Source organism: Ictalurus furcatus, chromosome 28, assembly GCF_023375685.1.
Source record: "Ictalurus furcatus strain D&B chromosome 28, Billie_1.0, whole genome shotgun sequence".
NCBI classification, from domain to species: Eukaryota; Metazoa; Chordata; class Actinopteri; order Siluriformes; family Ictaluridae; genus Ictalurus; species Ictalurus furcatus.
Genome location: NC_071282.1, coordinates 7,780,994 through 7,796,201, shown reverse-complemented (window position 1 = coordinate 7,796,201; position 15,208 = coordinate 7,780,994). Strand labels below are relative to the sequence as shown.

General features: G+C 38.5%; 1 protein-coding gene across 5 annotated transcripts in view; it reads left to right on the top strand.

Annotated features, from left to right (window-relative positions):
* fcho2 (FCH and mu domain containing endocytic adaptor 2) overlaps positions 1-15,208 on the top strand; it is a 136,531-nt gene that overhangs the window by 21,853 nt on the left and 99,470 nt on the right. For 4 of the 5 annotated variants that reach the window (XM_053618396.1, XM_053618397.1, XM_053618395.1 and 1 more), the window contains exons 2-3: positions 323-414; positions 8,003-8,077. In XM_053618396.1, coding sequence (XP_053474371.1) covers positions 323-414; positions 8,003-8,077 — 167 coding nt within the window. Of the gene's footprint in view, positions 1-322; positions 415-8,002; positions 8,078-15,208 lie in introns of those variants that run through there. The other variant, XM_053618399.1, reaches the window with a different exon arrangement.

Here is a 15,208-nt window from a genome sequence, read left to right as displayed (position 1 = left end):
TTATCATGAATAAATAAAGGAAGTGCTGATTTATTGCATGTCTCCTTCATGTGTTAATTGTGTTACCAGGTGTCAGAAACTTACCCAGTAATTGGAGGCTTATGGCAGGCTTTCTTAAAATGCTGATAAGGGCAGTACAAATAATGTAACTGGTCACTAGCACAAAAGATATTTGCTGTTATTCTTTCAAAATTATACTTCCAGGATTTTTCTAAGTTGTTAATTTATTATCCATCTCTCTGTCTCTCTCTCTCTATCGCTTTCTCTCTCTCTCTCTCTCTCTCTCTCTCTCTCTCTCTCTCTCTCTCTCTCTATGTTGCAGGGTGATAAAAATAATGGATTCGATGTCCTCTACCATAACATGAAACATGGCCATATATCCAGCAAGGAACTTGCAGACTTCATTAGAGAAAGGTAATTTTTATTTATATATGTATATACACAGAGTTGGGTGTAATGCGTTACTGTAATCTAATTACTTTTTCTGATAACACAGTTATTTAACGCATTACATTTTAAATTGATGGAATTTCATTACATTTACTGATATCAATAAAATGATGTTACTTGCATTACAAATTTATTGTTAAGAAAACACTATTAAGTAAAATGTATTTTTAAATGAATCACGTTTTGCCCCGAAGATTTTTTCTTTAGCCCCGAATAGTTCTCCACTTGGAGTGATTTGTCAATACGTAACTGAACTTCAGTAAAAGAAGTAATTTTATATCTTCAGTGAACGAAGGCGAGACCAATCAGACAGGGTTTACAGGAAAATATGTGGAAATACTTGTGTCTTATTGGCTGACAGGTTTCACTTCTGCCAAATCCTAGCTCACAATCAGTATGAGGAAAAATGGATATACGCTGATTCTTTTTTTTTAACCAGTAAAGGGATTGAAACTGAAACAGTAACATCCTCTGATGCTGAGCAGGAAAACGAGGTGTGTAAAAGTCTATATGAGTTACAGTTTATGTGAACATGATCTGAGCAGAGCATAAGGAAAGATAATGTACATTGCATGGCACTGTAGGCACTAAACACAGACAATGATAGCCGTGTCTCCTCTTGGCTAACGACACCAAACTACCCTAGTTAGAAAAGTTTTATGTTTTATAGGTCTGGTAGTCCTTCAAATAGTAACAGCACCCGAGGCAAGTTTTATGACAAATCCAACTTTTTCTGATCATGTCATACATTGACGTGCGCAAAAATTACTGAAAGAACTATGAGTTTCACTTTGTAATGTATTTTTGTAGGTTTGATATGTTTTGAAAGTAATGTGAAAGTAATTAGTAATCTGATTACTTTTTACATGCAACAATCTGTAATGTAATCAGATTACAATTTTAACGTAGTAACTAGTAATCTGTAGTGGGTTACTTTTTTGAGTAATTTGCCCAACGTGTGTGTGTGTGTGTGTGTGTGTGTGTACACACAAAGTCGGAAGTTTACATACACTCATGAACATGAATGTCATGGCAATATTGGGCTTTCAGTAATTTCTTTGAACTGTTCTTTTTCTGGGGCAGAATGATTGTACAGCATACATCTTTAATAAAAACCAAAAAACAAGAATTTGGTTCACAAGTTTTCATTTATTTGGGGTTTTCTGTAGTCAACACAAGGTCAAAAATATACATACAACACACCTAATATTTAGTTGAATGTTCCTTAGCAAGTTTCACCTTGAGGAGACGCTTTTGGTAGCCATCAGCCAGCTTCTGGCAGAATCCTGGGTGGATATTTGACCACTTTTCTTGGCAGAATTGGTAACGTTCAATGACATTTGTTGGTTTCCTGGCCCTGACTCGACTTTTAGGCACAGTCCACAAATTTTCGATAGGGTTGAGATGAGGAAGGCCATTCCAAAAGCTTAATGTTAGCCTCCTTGAAGCATTCCACAACCAGCTTTGATGTGTGTTTTGGCTCATTGTCTTGCTGGAACACCCACTTGTGTCCAAGTTTCAACCGTCTGGCTGATGGATTGAGATTATGCTGAATAATTCTAAGGTAGTCCTCCTTATTCATTATTCCATCCACTACTGTCAGCAAAACAGCCCCAGAGCGTTATGCTACCACCACCATGCTTAACAGTTGGTACAGTGTTCTTTACCCCTCCAAACATACCTCTGGTCATTGTGGCCAAACAACTCAATCTTTTTCTCATCTGACCATAAAACCTTTCTCCAGAAGGCTTTTTCTTTGTTCATATGGTCAGCCGCAAACTTTACAAGGGCTTGAAGGTGTCGATTTTGGAGCACGGGCTTCTTTCTTGGACCACAGTCTTTCAGTCCATGGCGATGTAAAACTCGCTTGACTGTCGACATTGACACTGATGTTCCAGCAGCTTCCAGTTCATGGCAGGCCTGTGCCTTGGTGGATCCTGGGCTTTTCCTGACCGTCTGAACCAATTTCCTCTCAGCCGAGGGTTACCGACTGGGTCTTCTTCCAGACCTTGGCAAAGTGGCTACACTTCCCAATAACTTGTACTTGTGTACAATAGTTTGAACTGATTATCTTGGAATCTGCAATTGTTTAGAAATGGCTCCAAGAGACATTCCTGACTTGCACTGTTGTGCGTTGGTCAATCCAATGAGTGCTGTCAAACAAACCCTTTTTATGTTGGCACAGAGAAGGTGCCAGCTGTAGTCCATCATGATCACTAACAGGAAATTAAGAGGCCTTGGTTTTGGCAAATTAAAGGACATTTTGGAACTTTCAGCACCATTGAATTAATAATCTAAGTGTTTGTGTATATATATTTTTGACCCTGTGTTGATTACAGAAAACCCCAAATTAATTAAAACTTGTGAACTAATTTTTTTTTTTAATTAAAGATGTATGTTGTACAATCATTCTGCCGCAGAAAAAGAAAAGTTCAAAGAAATTATTGAAAGCCTAATATTGCCATGACAATGGGCTTTGACTAGGCCATTCCATAACCCTCAATTTCTTCTTTTTGAACCCTTCCTTGGTGGATTTGCTTAGGATCATTATACTTATCCATTATCGATCATTATTGATAATTATCCTGTTGAAAGGTCCACTTTCGGTTCAACTTCAACTTTCGGACAGATGGCCTCACGTTATCTCCAAACAAGCTTTGATATGATGCCGAATTCATAGTTGAATCTCTGTCCAGTCCATGAGGCAGTGAAGCAACCCCAAACCATAACATTTCCACCACCGTGCTTCACAGTTGGTATGAAGTGCTTCTGCTGAAAAGCTGTCTTTGGTCTGCGCCAAACATGTCTGCTGTTACTGTGTCCAAACAACTCTATCTTTGATTCATCTGTCCAGAGCACATTATTCCAAAAGGCCTGGTCTTTGCCTATATACTCATTGGCAAACTAGTCTTGCAAAGACTTTTTCCAGGCACGCCTCCCATGCAGGTCAAATTTCTGATTGTAGATGCATGCACTTTGACACCAACAGAGGGGGGGACCCCTGGTGATCAGTGGTGTAATTGCAGGGAGTCTGTGGTAAAGTTTTAAAAAATTGTTTAAATTATATATATATATATATATATATATATATATATATATATATATATATATATATATATTTGTTAAATGTATCAAAATATATTCAAATGAGATGTTCAAGTTTGCGTTGACGAATAAAATAACAAAAGATAATTCAGAGTCAAATTAAATGTCATTCCAACAATAAATTATAAAAAATAAAATCTTGAAATGTTTTGATTCAGTTTTAAATGTCCAATATTAATATTATTAATGTTAAATATTAATAAAATAAAGCAATATATATAGAAATGACTGTTTAATATATAGCCTATAAAAACCAGAAGTATAATCCACTTCCTAGTCAGTGACGCATGATGTCATGCGCACACAATGTGATGCCGCTAGCTTTAGCAGACACCCAGAGTCACCGACAATGACTTTCTTCAGTTTACTGTTTGTCAACGTTACCTTTTATTCCCAACATGACCCCAGTCACCATCAGACGGAGTAATCGTCAAGTGACTGAGGAAGAAAGTGTGCGACCTCCAAGTCCTCTAAGGCAGGGGGACATTTTATATTAAACACACTGAAGAAGATCAAACCTTACAAAGCAGAGTTTGTGTAGCAGGGAAGCACGACTGTGGTGCACGAGCACAAACTTATGTTTATATCCAAAATGCTCCACTGTGTTAAAGGGGATGGAGAAACTGGTGTGAGTTTCTTAAAAGGTTTAGTTTAATTCCAGTTTATTCAATTCAATTTTTTCAATTCAATTTTATTTCTATAGCACTTTTTACAATAGACATTGTCTCAAAGCAGCTTTACAAAAATATCAGCATGGTATACAGATATTAAAAGTGCTAATTTATCCCAACTGAGCAAGCTGGTGGTGACGGTGGCAAGGAAAAACTCCCTAAGATGTTAAGAGGAAGAAACCTTGAGAGGAACCAGACTCCGAAGGGAACCCATCCTCATCTGGGTAGCAACAGATAGTGTGAAAAAGTTTATTATGGTTTTATATGAAGTCCGTTTGGCCTTAGAAGCAGCCATATTCCCAAAAATCTGGAATTGGAGTAGATGAGAGCTCCATCCAGAGGTAGGACATCTGAAATGGATAAGGTAGGTCCGGAGAGCAGAAAGGATCAGGATCTCTAGTATCTCCATAAAATCGTGTGTGGCTCGACAGAAGGAGAGAGGGAGAGAAAAGATTATTAGGACTGTTTATTGTCATTATATGGCTCTATTGACGCCGATATCATGAGTCGTGCGAATGCAGGGTGGCTGAAATGGAGAAGTTTAATAGGAGTGCTCTGTGACAGAAGAATGCCAGTGCAAATCAAAGGCAAGATTTATAAGTCCGCTGTGAGACCTGCTTTAACATACGGTGCTGAATGCTGGCCACTTAAAAAACAGCAGACAAAAAAGCTAAGTGTAAATGAAATGAGAATGCTAAGATGGAGTGGCACTCCTAGATAAGGTTCCAAACCAATATATCATGGGCAGTTGTAAAGTCAGAGCACTACCTGAAAAATTGACTGAAGCACGCCTACGATGGTACGGACATGTGATGAGAAAACCAGAATACCACATGACCAGAAAAGTGCTGGAGCTTGGTACAGGAAAGAGAAGCCGTGGAAGACCCCGCCTAACATGGATGGATGTTATAAATAAAGACCTCGCCAGAGACAATATAGACCCAAAGACGACCCAGAACAGAGCAATCTGGAGACAAAAGATTAGGAGAGCCGACCCCAAGTAGATATGGGAAAAGCCGGACAAAGAAAAGTTTGTGGATTATATTTGAAATAAACAATTGTACTGAAAGTTTGCCGCCCCCCCCATCCGATTAATCTAAAAAATAGCCGGCCAACTAATCGATTATGAAAACAATCGTTAGTTGCAGCCCTAATACATACATACATACATACATACAAACAGTGGGGGAAATAAGTATTGAACGCGTCAAAAATTTTTCAGTAAATATATTTCTGATGAGTCTATTCGCATGACATTTTCACCAGACATCAGTATTAATTAATTAATCCGTATCAAGAAATCTGGATATAAAGAATTCACAACATTAAAGTGCATAAATAAAGTTATGTGTAATAAAGTGGAATGGCACAGGACAAATGTATTGAATATGCTAAGAAAAAGCAGTTCTCCAAGGTAAGGCAAGGAACCAGCTGAAATCCATAAGTAATTATACCCCTATCTGTGCAAATTAATATCAGCTGGGTTAGTAAATTGATGGTCTATGAAAAGGCTTTTCATTACCAAGGTGTCACACAAGAAACATCTCATGATGGGTAAAAGCAAAGAGCTCTCCCAAGACCTTCGCAACCTTATTGTTGCAAAACATTTTGATGGAATCGTATATAGACGTATTTCAAAAACTTCTGAATCGTCCAGTTAGCACTATTGGGGCCATTATACGCAAGTGGAAGCAACATCACTCCGTCATGAACCGGCCATGCACAGGAGCTGCTCACAAGTTTTCTGACCAGGGAGTCAGAAGAATAGTCAGAAGAGTAGCTCAAGAGCCAAGGACCTCTCGGAAAGAGCTCCATAAACACATGGAGGCAGCAGGTAACATAGTCACAGAGAACACAATAGGCAATGCACTCCACTGCTCATGCTCACCCCGCAAAGTTTGCTACAACTCATTTGTACAAGGCTATGAAATACTGGGAGAGTGTAGTCTGGTCGATGAGAGCAAAGTTGAACTTTTTGGCTGTCGTTACTACACACCATGTTTGGAGAAGAAATGGCACAGCACATCACCCTTAAAACACTGTTCCAACAGTGATGTTTGGAGGTGGAAGCATCATGGTGTGGGGTTGTTTTTCATCGCATGGTACTGGCAGACTTCATGTACGGAACAATGAATGGAGCCCTTTACCGGGAGATTCTTGAGAAGAATCTGCTGCCATCCACCAGGATGAAGATGAGACGTGGATGGACCTCCAGCAGGACAATGATCCAAAGCATATAGCAAAGGAAACTCTTAATTGGTTTCAGAGAAAAAAAAATTAAGGCATTAGAATGGCCCAGTCAATCACCTGACTTCATATAATTATACAAGATTTAAAAACAATATGTTAGAAAATGGGCCAAAATCACATCTGAATACTGTTGCTGGTTAATGTCGTCATACAGGAAGCATTATAAACAAAGGCTTCTCCACTAAATATTAGATAAATTTCAGTTAGCGTGTTCAATACTTTTTTCCTGTCATTCCTCTTTTTTACACATAGCTTCATTTATGGACTTTAATGTTTGGATTTTTTTTTTATATGTGTGGATTTCTTGAGTTAATACTGATGTCTGGTGAAAATTTCTTGTGAATAGCCTTATTGGAAATCTATTTACTGAAAAAAATGTTGATGCGTTCAATTCTTAGTTCCCCGACTATATGTGCGAACCATGGCTTCAGCAGTCAATGAAACCAAGGAGATGTCAAGAAAATCCTATAGAAATAGCTTTTTTATTTCGGGTTAATCAAAATAATTTAATTGACATCTGTATGATAATTACTTTGAACATGAGATTTAATGTGATTGGTTCATTCTGAACACTGCCACATCCCCAAAGATAAAAGGCTGTGCACACCTATGCAACACGTTTATTGTAACTTTATTTTTCCTGTTTTTCCCTGATATGTTTCTGATCGTTTTTCACTTAATTTTTAGACATTGTAATTTCACATTTAGGGTCGAAAAAGTTCTGACATGATTTATCTAGGTTTAATTTTTTTCATCACAAAAACCTGCCATTTAACAGGGTGTGTAGACTTTTTATATCCATTGTATTATTGCCTAATTGAGAATTGAAGTATTCTTGAACTGAGGCAGGGTTTATGTGTGTCAAACCAGACAGGATTTTTTTTTGTACACATTGCAATTTAATGTCTATGTATGTTGTGCTTATGCTTATTTGCTTCTCATTTTGTTCTGTCCAGCATTGTCTTGTAAAACAATTAAGATTTATGGCCCCACCCATTTGGACATTTTGATAGTTCAAAATATTTCTTTTTTAAAAACTTTTTTCCTTATACACAAAATTCAATGTTTCATTTTAAAATTAAAAGTTTAAAGTAAGGTTTTGAATTGTATCACACTTTATGCTTTCTTACAACCACATAAATAAGAAATTTGAATTGGTTATCTGTGACAGGACCTCCCTTGCTGTGTATCACCCATGTGTGGTCCTGCATTGTGTCCATTCTATGTATCTGTTAGCATCTCAGAGCAGAGGGTGTTCAGCCTATTTTGGCAAAAATCAAGAGCTGTGTAATTAACTAATTGTCTGAACTGCTAAACCAACATTTGTACACTATTCAACTGCAAGGAAGTAGAGTCCAGGTAGGTGTAAACAATTGTGTTGATATTATCATGGGCTCAAAAATCATGATTTCGAATTTTCAGGTGTATTATGAAACTAATATCTTTCCCCAAGGATTTTTGTTTACTTTGAAATCAATTTGGTATAAATTCAGCCAGGAGTGACTGTAAATATGATGTGTCTGCAGGGCTACAATTGAGGAGACATACTCCAGAGCAATGACCAAACTGACCAAGACTGCTGGCAACTTCTCTCAGTTGGGGTATGTGTTTCATTTCTAAAGCATGTACTCAAATGTGTAACACAATGCCATTAACTGTATGTATCTGTTTAGTGCTCAAAATATTTGTATCTGTTGCTGTATTTGATTTAAACCACAGGTTTGCAAAGATTTTGTGTGCGTGTATATGATTTTTTTTATGCTAACCCTGCCACTATGCCCTGGAAACACTAGAAACCCCCCCAAAAAAACAGGAATACTGGAAAAGGAAGACATTTTCATCCACAAATTATAACAATAAATAGTAATTTGCAGAACAATTCTTTATTCAACTCCTCAACCTGTAGAACTTTCTGGCAAGCTTTCTTTCTTCTTTCCACTGTTACTGAGTATGCAAGCTAATTTTTTCAAAGCAGTGATGTCTTTCTCAAATTGAGAAGCTGTTATTTACGCTACAGTTGACAGTAGCCATTTAGTACAATTTTACCAGATTTACTACGGCTTTTAGGTTTGTTACATTCCAGAAAGATCTGAAAGGCTCACTGGACACACTTTTAGAATCTGTTATAAAACTGGGATGCACTCTCAGAATGTCTGTAAGTCAAAATGGGATTCCTTAAGCACCATTCCATTATAATGCCCATATGATTTTACTAGAACATTTTTTTCATAACAGTAGAGAATTAAAATTTAAGAAGGATTAAAAACACATGCAATGTACACTCATCATTCCACTTTATTAGGAAGACCTGTATACCTGCACATTCATATCTAATCAGTCAATCATGTGGTAGCAGCACAATGCATAAAATCATGCAGATACAGGTCAAGAGCGTCAGTTAATTCTGGGTAAACCCTAGGGACTGTTTGTGAAAATCCCAGGAGATCAGCAGTTTCTGAAATACTCAAACCAGCTGGCACTAACAACCATACCACAGTTTAAGTCACAGAGGTCACATTCTTGCCCATTCTGATGTTTGATGTGAACATTAACTGAAGCTCTTGACCTGTATCTGCATGATTTTATGCTTTATGCTGCTGCCACATGCTTGGCAGATTAGATATTGCAAAAATGAGCAGGTGTTCCTATTAAAGTGGATATTATATATTTGGGCATCCCTGGTGGGTAAGCGAGTAAAAGATGCTGATTTCCAAAAGTCTTATAGAGTAAAGATTTCTTTAATATTTTAAGCAAAGTTACTTATTTATTTTGAACTTTTAGTTTCAAACTTCTAGTTTCAAAATAACAAAAAAGGAAAAGGGCCTGAAGCAAATGTTTGGGCACCCTGCATGGTCAATATTTCGTATTTGGCAATTTGGCAAGTGTCACAGCTTGTAAGTGCATTTTGTAGCCAGCTAAGAGTCTTTCAATTCTTGTTTGGGGGACTTTAACCTATTCTTCCCTGCAAAAGGCTTCTAGTTCTGTGAGATTCTTGGGCTGTCTTGTATGCTATGCTCTTTGAGGTCTATCCACAGATTTTCTATGATGTTTAGGTCAGGGACTGTGAGCGCCATACCAAAACCTTCAGCTTGCACCTCTTGAGGTAGTCCATTGTGGATTTTGAGGTGTGTTTAGGATAGGGATGTCACGATACCAAAAATCTAGTAGTCGGTACCGATACCACCAAAAGTACTCGATACCAAAGTCGATACCACGTTGTGGTTTTAAAAAAATAAAAATACAAATTTGTTTTAAGTAAAATTAAAAACTCCTGGAGGACATCCTCCTCTGGCTAATACTGGCAAAAAGAGAGAGAGAGTGAGGGGGAGGGGGGGATTTTAGTTATCAAACACGGTCTGTCAATGACTAATAAAACAGTGCAAAGTGCTAATAACAAGTGCTAAGGTGCACTCCTAAACACGCAAATGCGCACACACACACCTTATACTCTGAATGCATGAGTTTAAATTCACTGATATGGTGGCATGCCAAAAAAGATTTATTAAAAGCATTAACATTTGAATAATTATTAGTGACATTAGGCTACATTTTGCTGACAGGACACGGGCTGAATGGCGATGCACAGTGGCCCATTCGGAGGTAGTTTATAACATTGCAATGCGTTAGCGCCGTTAACAAATAACTGGTTATCGCAAACATTACTTGTAGCATAACGTTAGCTGGTTTCACGGCCACAATGCCAGCTGCCTCAAACAAACATTATATAGGGCCTGTGTTTCAGGTGCTCCGCTAAATTCCAAGTGTTTCCTTGCTTTGTTTGAAATGAATGATAAGATAATTTCATCTATGCAAGTGTAACTGTATGTTACTATGGTTGCAATTGTTTATAGTCAGCGCATAAATTTAGAACGGTGATTAAACTGATTGAAACTACAGTCACATGAAAAAATAAGTACATCCCATGATTTTTTTATTTTTTTTTTGGACAAGCAAACATTTGATCTTCTTTGAACAGTGCCTATTAATAAATAATAATAAATACACTTGATCAAATGACACATAAAATTGACATTTTGTAGAATTTTCACAATTTAAATTAACAAAAAACAGATCAGTCACATCGAAAAAGTAAGTACACCCTACTACATTTATCACACCTTCAAATCCATAAAATTAGAATCCGGTGTTCAAGATTGGGTGCAAGTGATTAGAATCTGCAGGTGGAACCGGTCTTATTATTCCCCTCTCATATCTAGTGTCTGGTGTTCCCTTTGATATTGAGGTGTGTGATGTCATTATGCCAAGAACTAAAAAGTTCTGTAAGGCCTTCAAAAAAAAAAGGTTGTGGATACCTATGAGTCTGGCAAAAAATTAAAAAAGATCTCCAAATTATTTGAAATACATCATTCCACTGTAAGGAAAATCATCTACAAATGGCACAGATTTCAAACAACTGCTAATTTTTGGTTTTGTTCAAGTATATTAACTTTACTAATAGGCACTGTTTCAAAGATGATCAAATGTTTGCTTGTCCCAAATATGTCTCAAAAAGCCAACAATTTCCATTGGGTGAGGCGGCTGTGGCTTAGGTGGTAGAGCGGGTTGTCCACTAATTGTAGGGTTGGTGGTTCGATTCCTGGCCCACATGACTCCACATGCCGAAGTGTCCTTGGGCAGGACACTAAACCCCAGGTTGCTCCCGATGGCAAGTTAGCACCTTGCATGGCAGCTCTGCTACCGTGAGTGTGTGAGTGAATGGGTGAATGAGACACAGTGTAAAGCGCTTTGGATGAAAGTGTTATATAAGTGCGCCATTTACTATTTTTATTTACTAGGGCAGGGGTGCCCAATAAGTCGATCGCAAAGGAAGTGCAGGTAGATCGCCATTCACAAAAAAAATAGATGTTAGCGTTGACGTACAGGGCAGCCAGTCTGAGATCTCGTCTTTTCTCTCACCACGCGTGTGCGATCAAACGCGCCAGCTACTGCTAAAGGCTCGCGAGCGAAATCACTGAGTTAACTTTCCAATTTATTCCTACTGAAGAAAGGGTACAAAATGAGTGAGGTAGCGGGATCAAGCAAGAAACCGAAGACTTATCACTCCCATGTGGAATGGGAGGATGATTTTTTTTTTTCACGATGTCATATTCGTGGTGTGTTTGTCTGATCTGCCAAGCTACCATTGCTATTCCGAAAAAGGGAAATGTGGAGCGGCACTTTAGGACTGTTCATAAAAACTAGGACACTGACTTCCCTCCGAAAAGCGAGCTGAGAAAGAGGAAGGTGAAGGAACTAAAACCACAGTTGTCCGGACAGCAGTCATTTTTCTCACGACTGACTTCAAATGCTAAGGCAGCCACCGAAGCATCATTCCGGGTGAGTCACTCCATCATTAAACACAAGAAGTCATTCCAAGACGGAGAGATGATAAAAGAGGCATTCGTAGACGCAGCTGACTCGTTGTTTCGGGACTTTAGAAACAAAACCGAAATATTATCTTCAATCAAAGCTCTCCAGCTATCAAGAAGTACAGTTACACGGCGCTGTGAAGTCATGGCCGAGGATTTGACACAACAGCTTTGGAAGGACATCACAGATTGCGAGTGTTTCTCACTGCAATCGGATGAGTCTACGGACGTAAGTGATACAGCCCAATTGTGCGTTTTTATTCGGATGGTGTTTACAGATATGACTGCAAAAGAAGAGCTGTTAACAATACTGCCCATGAAAGAACACACGCGGGGAGACTACATTTTTCAGTCTTTTAAAGACTTCATTGACAAAACCCAGCTCCCAGTGTGCAAATTGATATCAGTCACCACGGACGGTGCGCCCGCAATGGTTGGCAGCGCAAATGGATTCGTTGTCAAATGCAGGGAAGACGATGCTTTCCCTGACTTCCTTAATTACCACTGTATAATACACCAACAAGCATTATGTGCAAAAATGCTAAACATGAAAGAGATAATGGATGTGGCAACAAAGATCGCCTGTTCTATACGTGCTAGATCACTTCAAAGACCGCTGTTCCGTGCGCATCTGGAGAAGGCAGACTGCGACCAATCTGAGCTCCTGCTCTCATCTAACTGACGTGAGATGGCTTAGTAGGGGTAAATTCCTGCAGAGATTTCGAGAGCTCTGTCCGAAGATAAGGGAGTTTCTTTTTGAGGTTAAACATGCAGAATGCACCCAACTCAATGATGATCAGTGGCTGCTGGACTTGGCATTTTTAACCGATCTGACCAACATGTTAAATGAGCTTAATTTGGAGCTGCAAGGAAAAGACAAAACCGTGGTCAATATGATCAGCTCAGTTAATGCCTTTAAACGGAAAACTTATGTCCTCAAAGCTACAGCGCCATGATTTTGGGAACTTCCAAAACCTCGCGTCAGAGCTGAAGACGCAGCGGAAGGCTTGTTCGCAATTTAACATTGCATGCTACACAGAGCAGATTGACAGCTGTCGGTCAGAGTTTGACAGACGCTTTCAAGACTTTGCTTTACTGGAGCCAGTCGCTACATTCATGTGCTACCCATTTAGGGACAATGTTGAGGTTGATTCACTTGCATCGAAAATTGCAACGCTGTTTCACCTGAACTCGTCTGAAGTGGAGGATGAGATTTTGAAACTACAGACTGACATTTAGCTGAAGTCCAGAGCTCATGGACAGTTTTGGAACTTACTCACAGGGGAAAGGTACCCAAACATGAGGAAATGTGCAACCTCCTTGACTGCATTATTTGGCTCTACTTATTTATGTGAGTCAGCCTTTTCCCACATGAAGATTATTAAGGCCAAATAACGTTCCACAATGACTGATCATCATTTGGAAGCCTGTTTGAGGCTGGCTACCAGCAGCTACTGTCCGGACTGTGCAACCCTGGCTGATTCTATTCAGTGCAAGTCATCAGAGAAAGGTAATGACCAAAAATGTACTCCATTGTAGTGTGCCATAAGGGCTCATGCAGTTATGCAAGGTACATGAACATATATTGTGTGTGTATATATATTTGAAGTATACTCAGTATATATAAATAAATATATGTTTCACATTTTTAGTGTAGGTAGATCTCTTTGAATGGTCATGTTAAAAGTAGCTCGCAAGTCAAAAAAGTGTGGGCACTCCTGTACTAGGGTGTACTTATTTTTTCACAGGACTGTATCTGCATTTAGCGGTTTGAACGCACACCTTCCATCCAATCAGAATTGAGTATTCAGACAGACAGTGGTATATAAATCATGTGGTTTTAGAATTTTCTATATATCTGCATATATATGACCTAAAACATCATCAGATTTTCATACAAGTCCTACAAGTAGACAAAAAGGACCCAGTTGAGTCAAATGAGTCAAAAATATTATACTTGGTAATTTATTTATTGAGGAAAATGATCCAATATGACATATCTGTGAGTGGCAGAAGTATGTGACTCCCTAGGATTAGCAGTTAATTTGAAGGTGAAGTTAGAGTCTGGTATTTTCAATTAATGGGATGACAGTCGGGTGTGAGTAAGCACCCTGTTTTATTTAAAGAACAGGTATCTGTCGAAGTCTGATCTTCACAACACATGTTTGTGGAAGTATATCATGGCAATAACAAATGAGATTTTCTGAGGACCTCAGAAAAAGTGTAGTTGATCATCAGACTGGAAAAGGTTACAAAACCAGCTCTAAAAAATCTGGACTTTTTTTGAACCACAGGCAAACAGATTACAAGCTGAGGAAATTCAAGACCACTGTTACTCTCCCCAGGAGTGGTCAACCAACAAAGATCACTCCAAGTGCTAGACATGTCCACGAGGTCACAAAGGAACCCAGGGTAACTTCTAAGCAACTAAAAGCCTCTCTAACATTAGCTAATGTTAATCTTCATGAGTCCACCATCAGGAGAACACTATGGTGTGCATTGCAGGGTTGCGAGGAAAAGTAACTGTTCTCCAAAAAGAACATTGCTACCTGTCTGCAGTTTGCTAAATATTATGTAGACAAGCCAGAAGGCTAATGGAAAAAATTTGTGGATGGAGGAGATCAAAATAGAACTTTTTGGTTTAAACAAGAAACGTTGTCTTTGGAGAAAGGAAAATGATGCATTCCAGCATAAGAACCTTATGCGACCTGTAAAACAAGGTGGTATCATGGGTTCGGCCTGGTTTGCTGCATCTGGGCCTGGACGGCTTGCCATCATTGATGAAACAATTAATTCTGAATAATATCAGCAAATTCTGATTCTAAGTGTCAGGACATCTGTGCATGAACTGAAACTCAAGAGAAAGTGGGTCATGCAGCCAGTCCATGACCCTAAGCACAAGTCATTCTACTAAAGAACGGTTAAAGAAGAATAAAATTTATATTTTGGATTGGCCAAGTCAAGGTCCTAATCTTAATTCAATATAAATGTTGTGGAAGGCTCTGAAGCAAGCAGTTCATGTGAGGAAGCCCACCAACATCCCAGAGTTGAAACTGTTTATACTGAGGAATTGGCTAAAATTCCCCCAAGCCAATATCCAGGATTAATCAACAGTTTATTTGCAGTTATTGCTGCACAAGGAGGTCACACAAGATACTGAAAGAAAAGATTCACATACTTTTGCCACTCACAGATATGTAATATTGGATCATTGTCCTCAATAAATAAAAGACCAATTTTTTTTTTCTCATTTGTTTAATTGGGTTCTCTTTATCTACTTTTAGGACTTCCTAAAATTCGATGTTGTTTTAGGTCATATTTATGCTGAAATGTAGAGAATGGTTCACAAACTTTCAACCACCA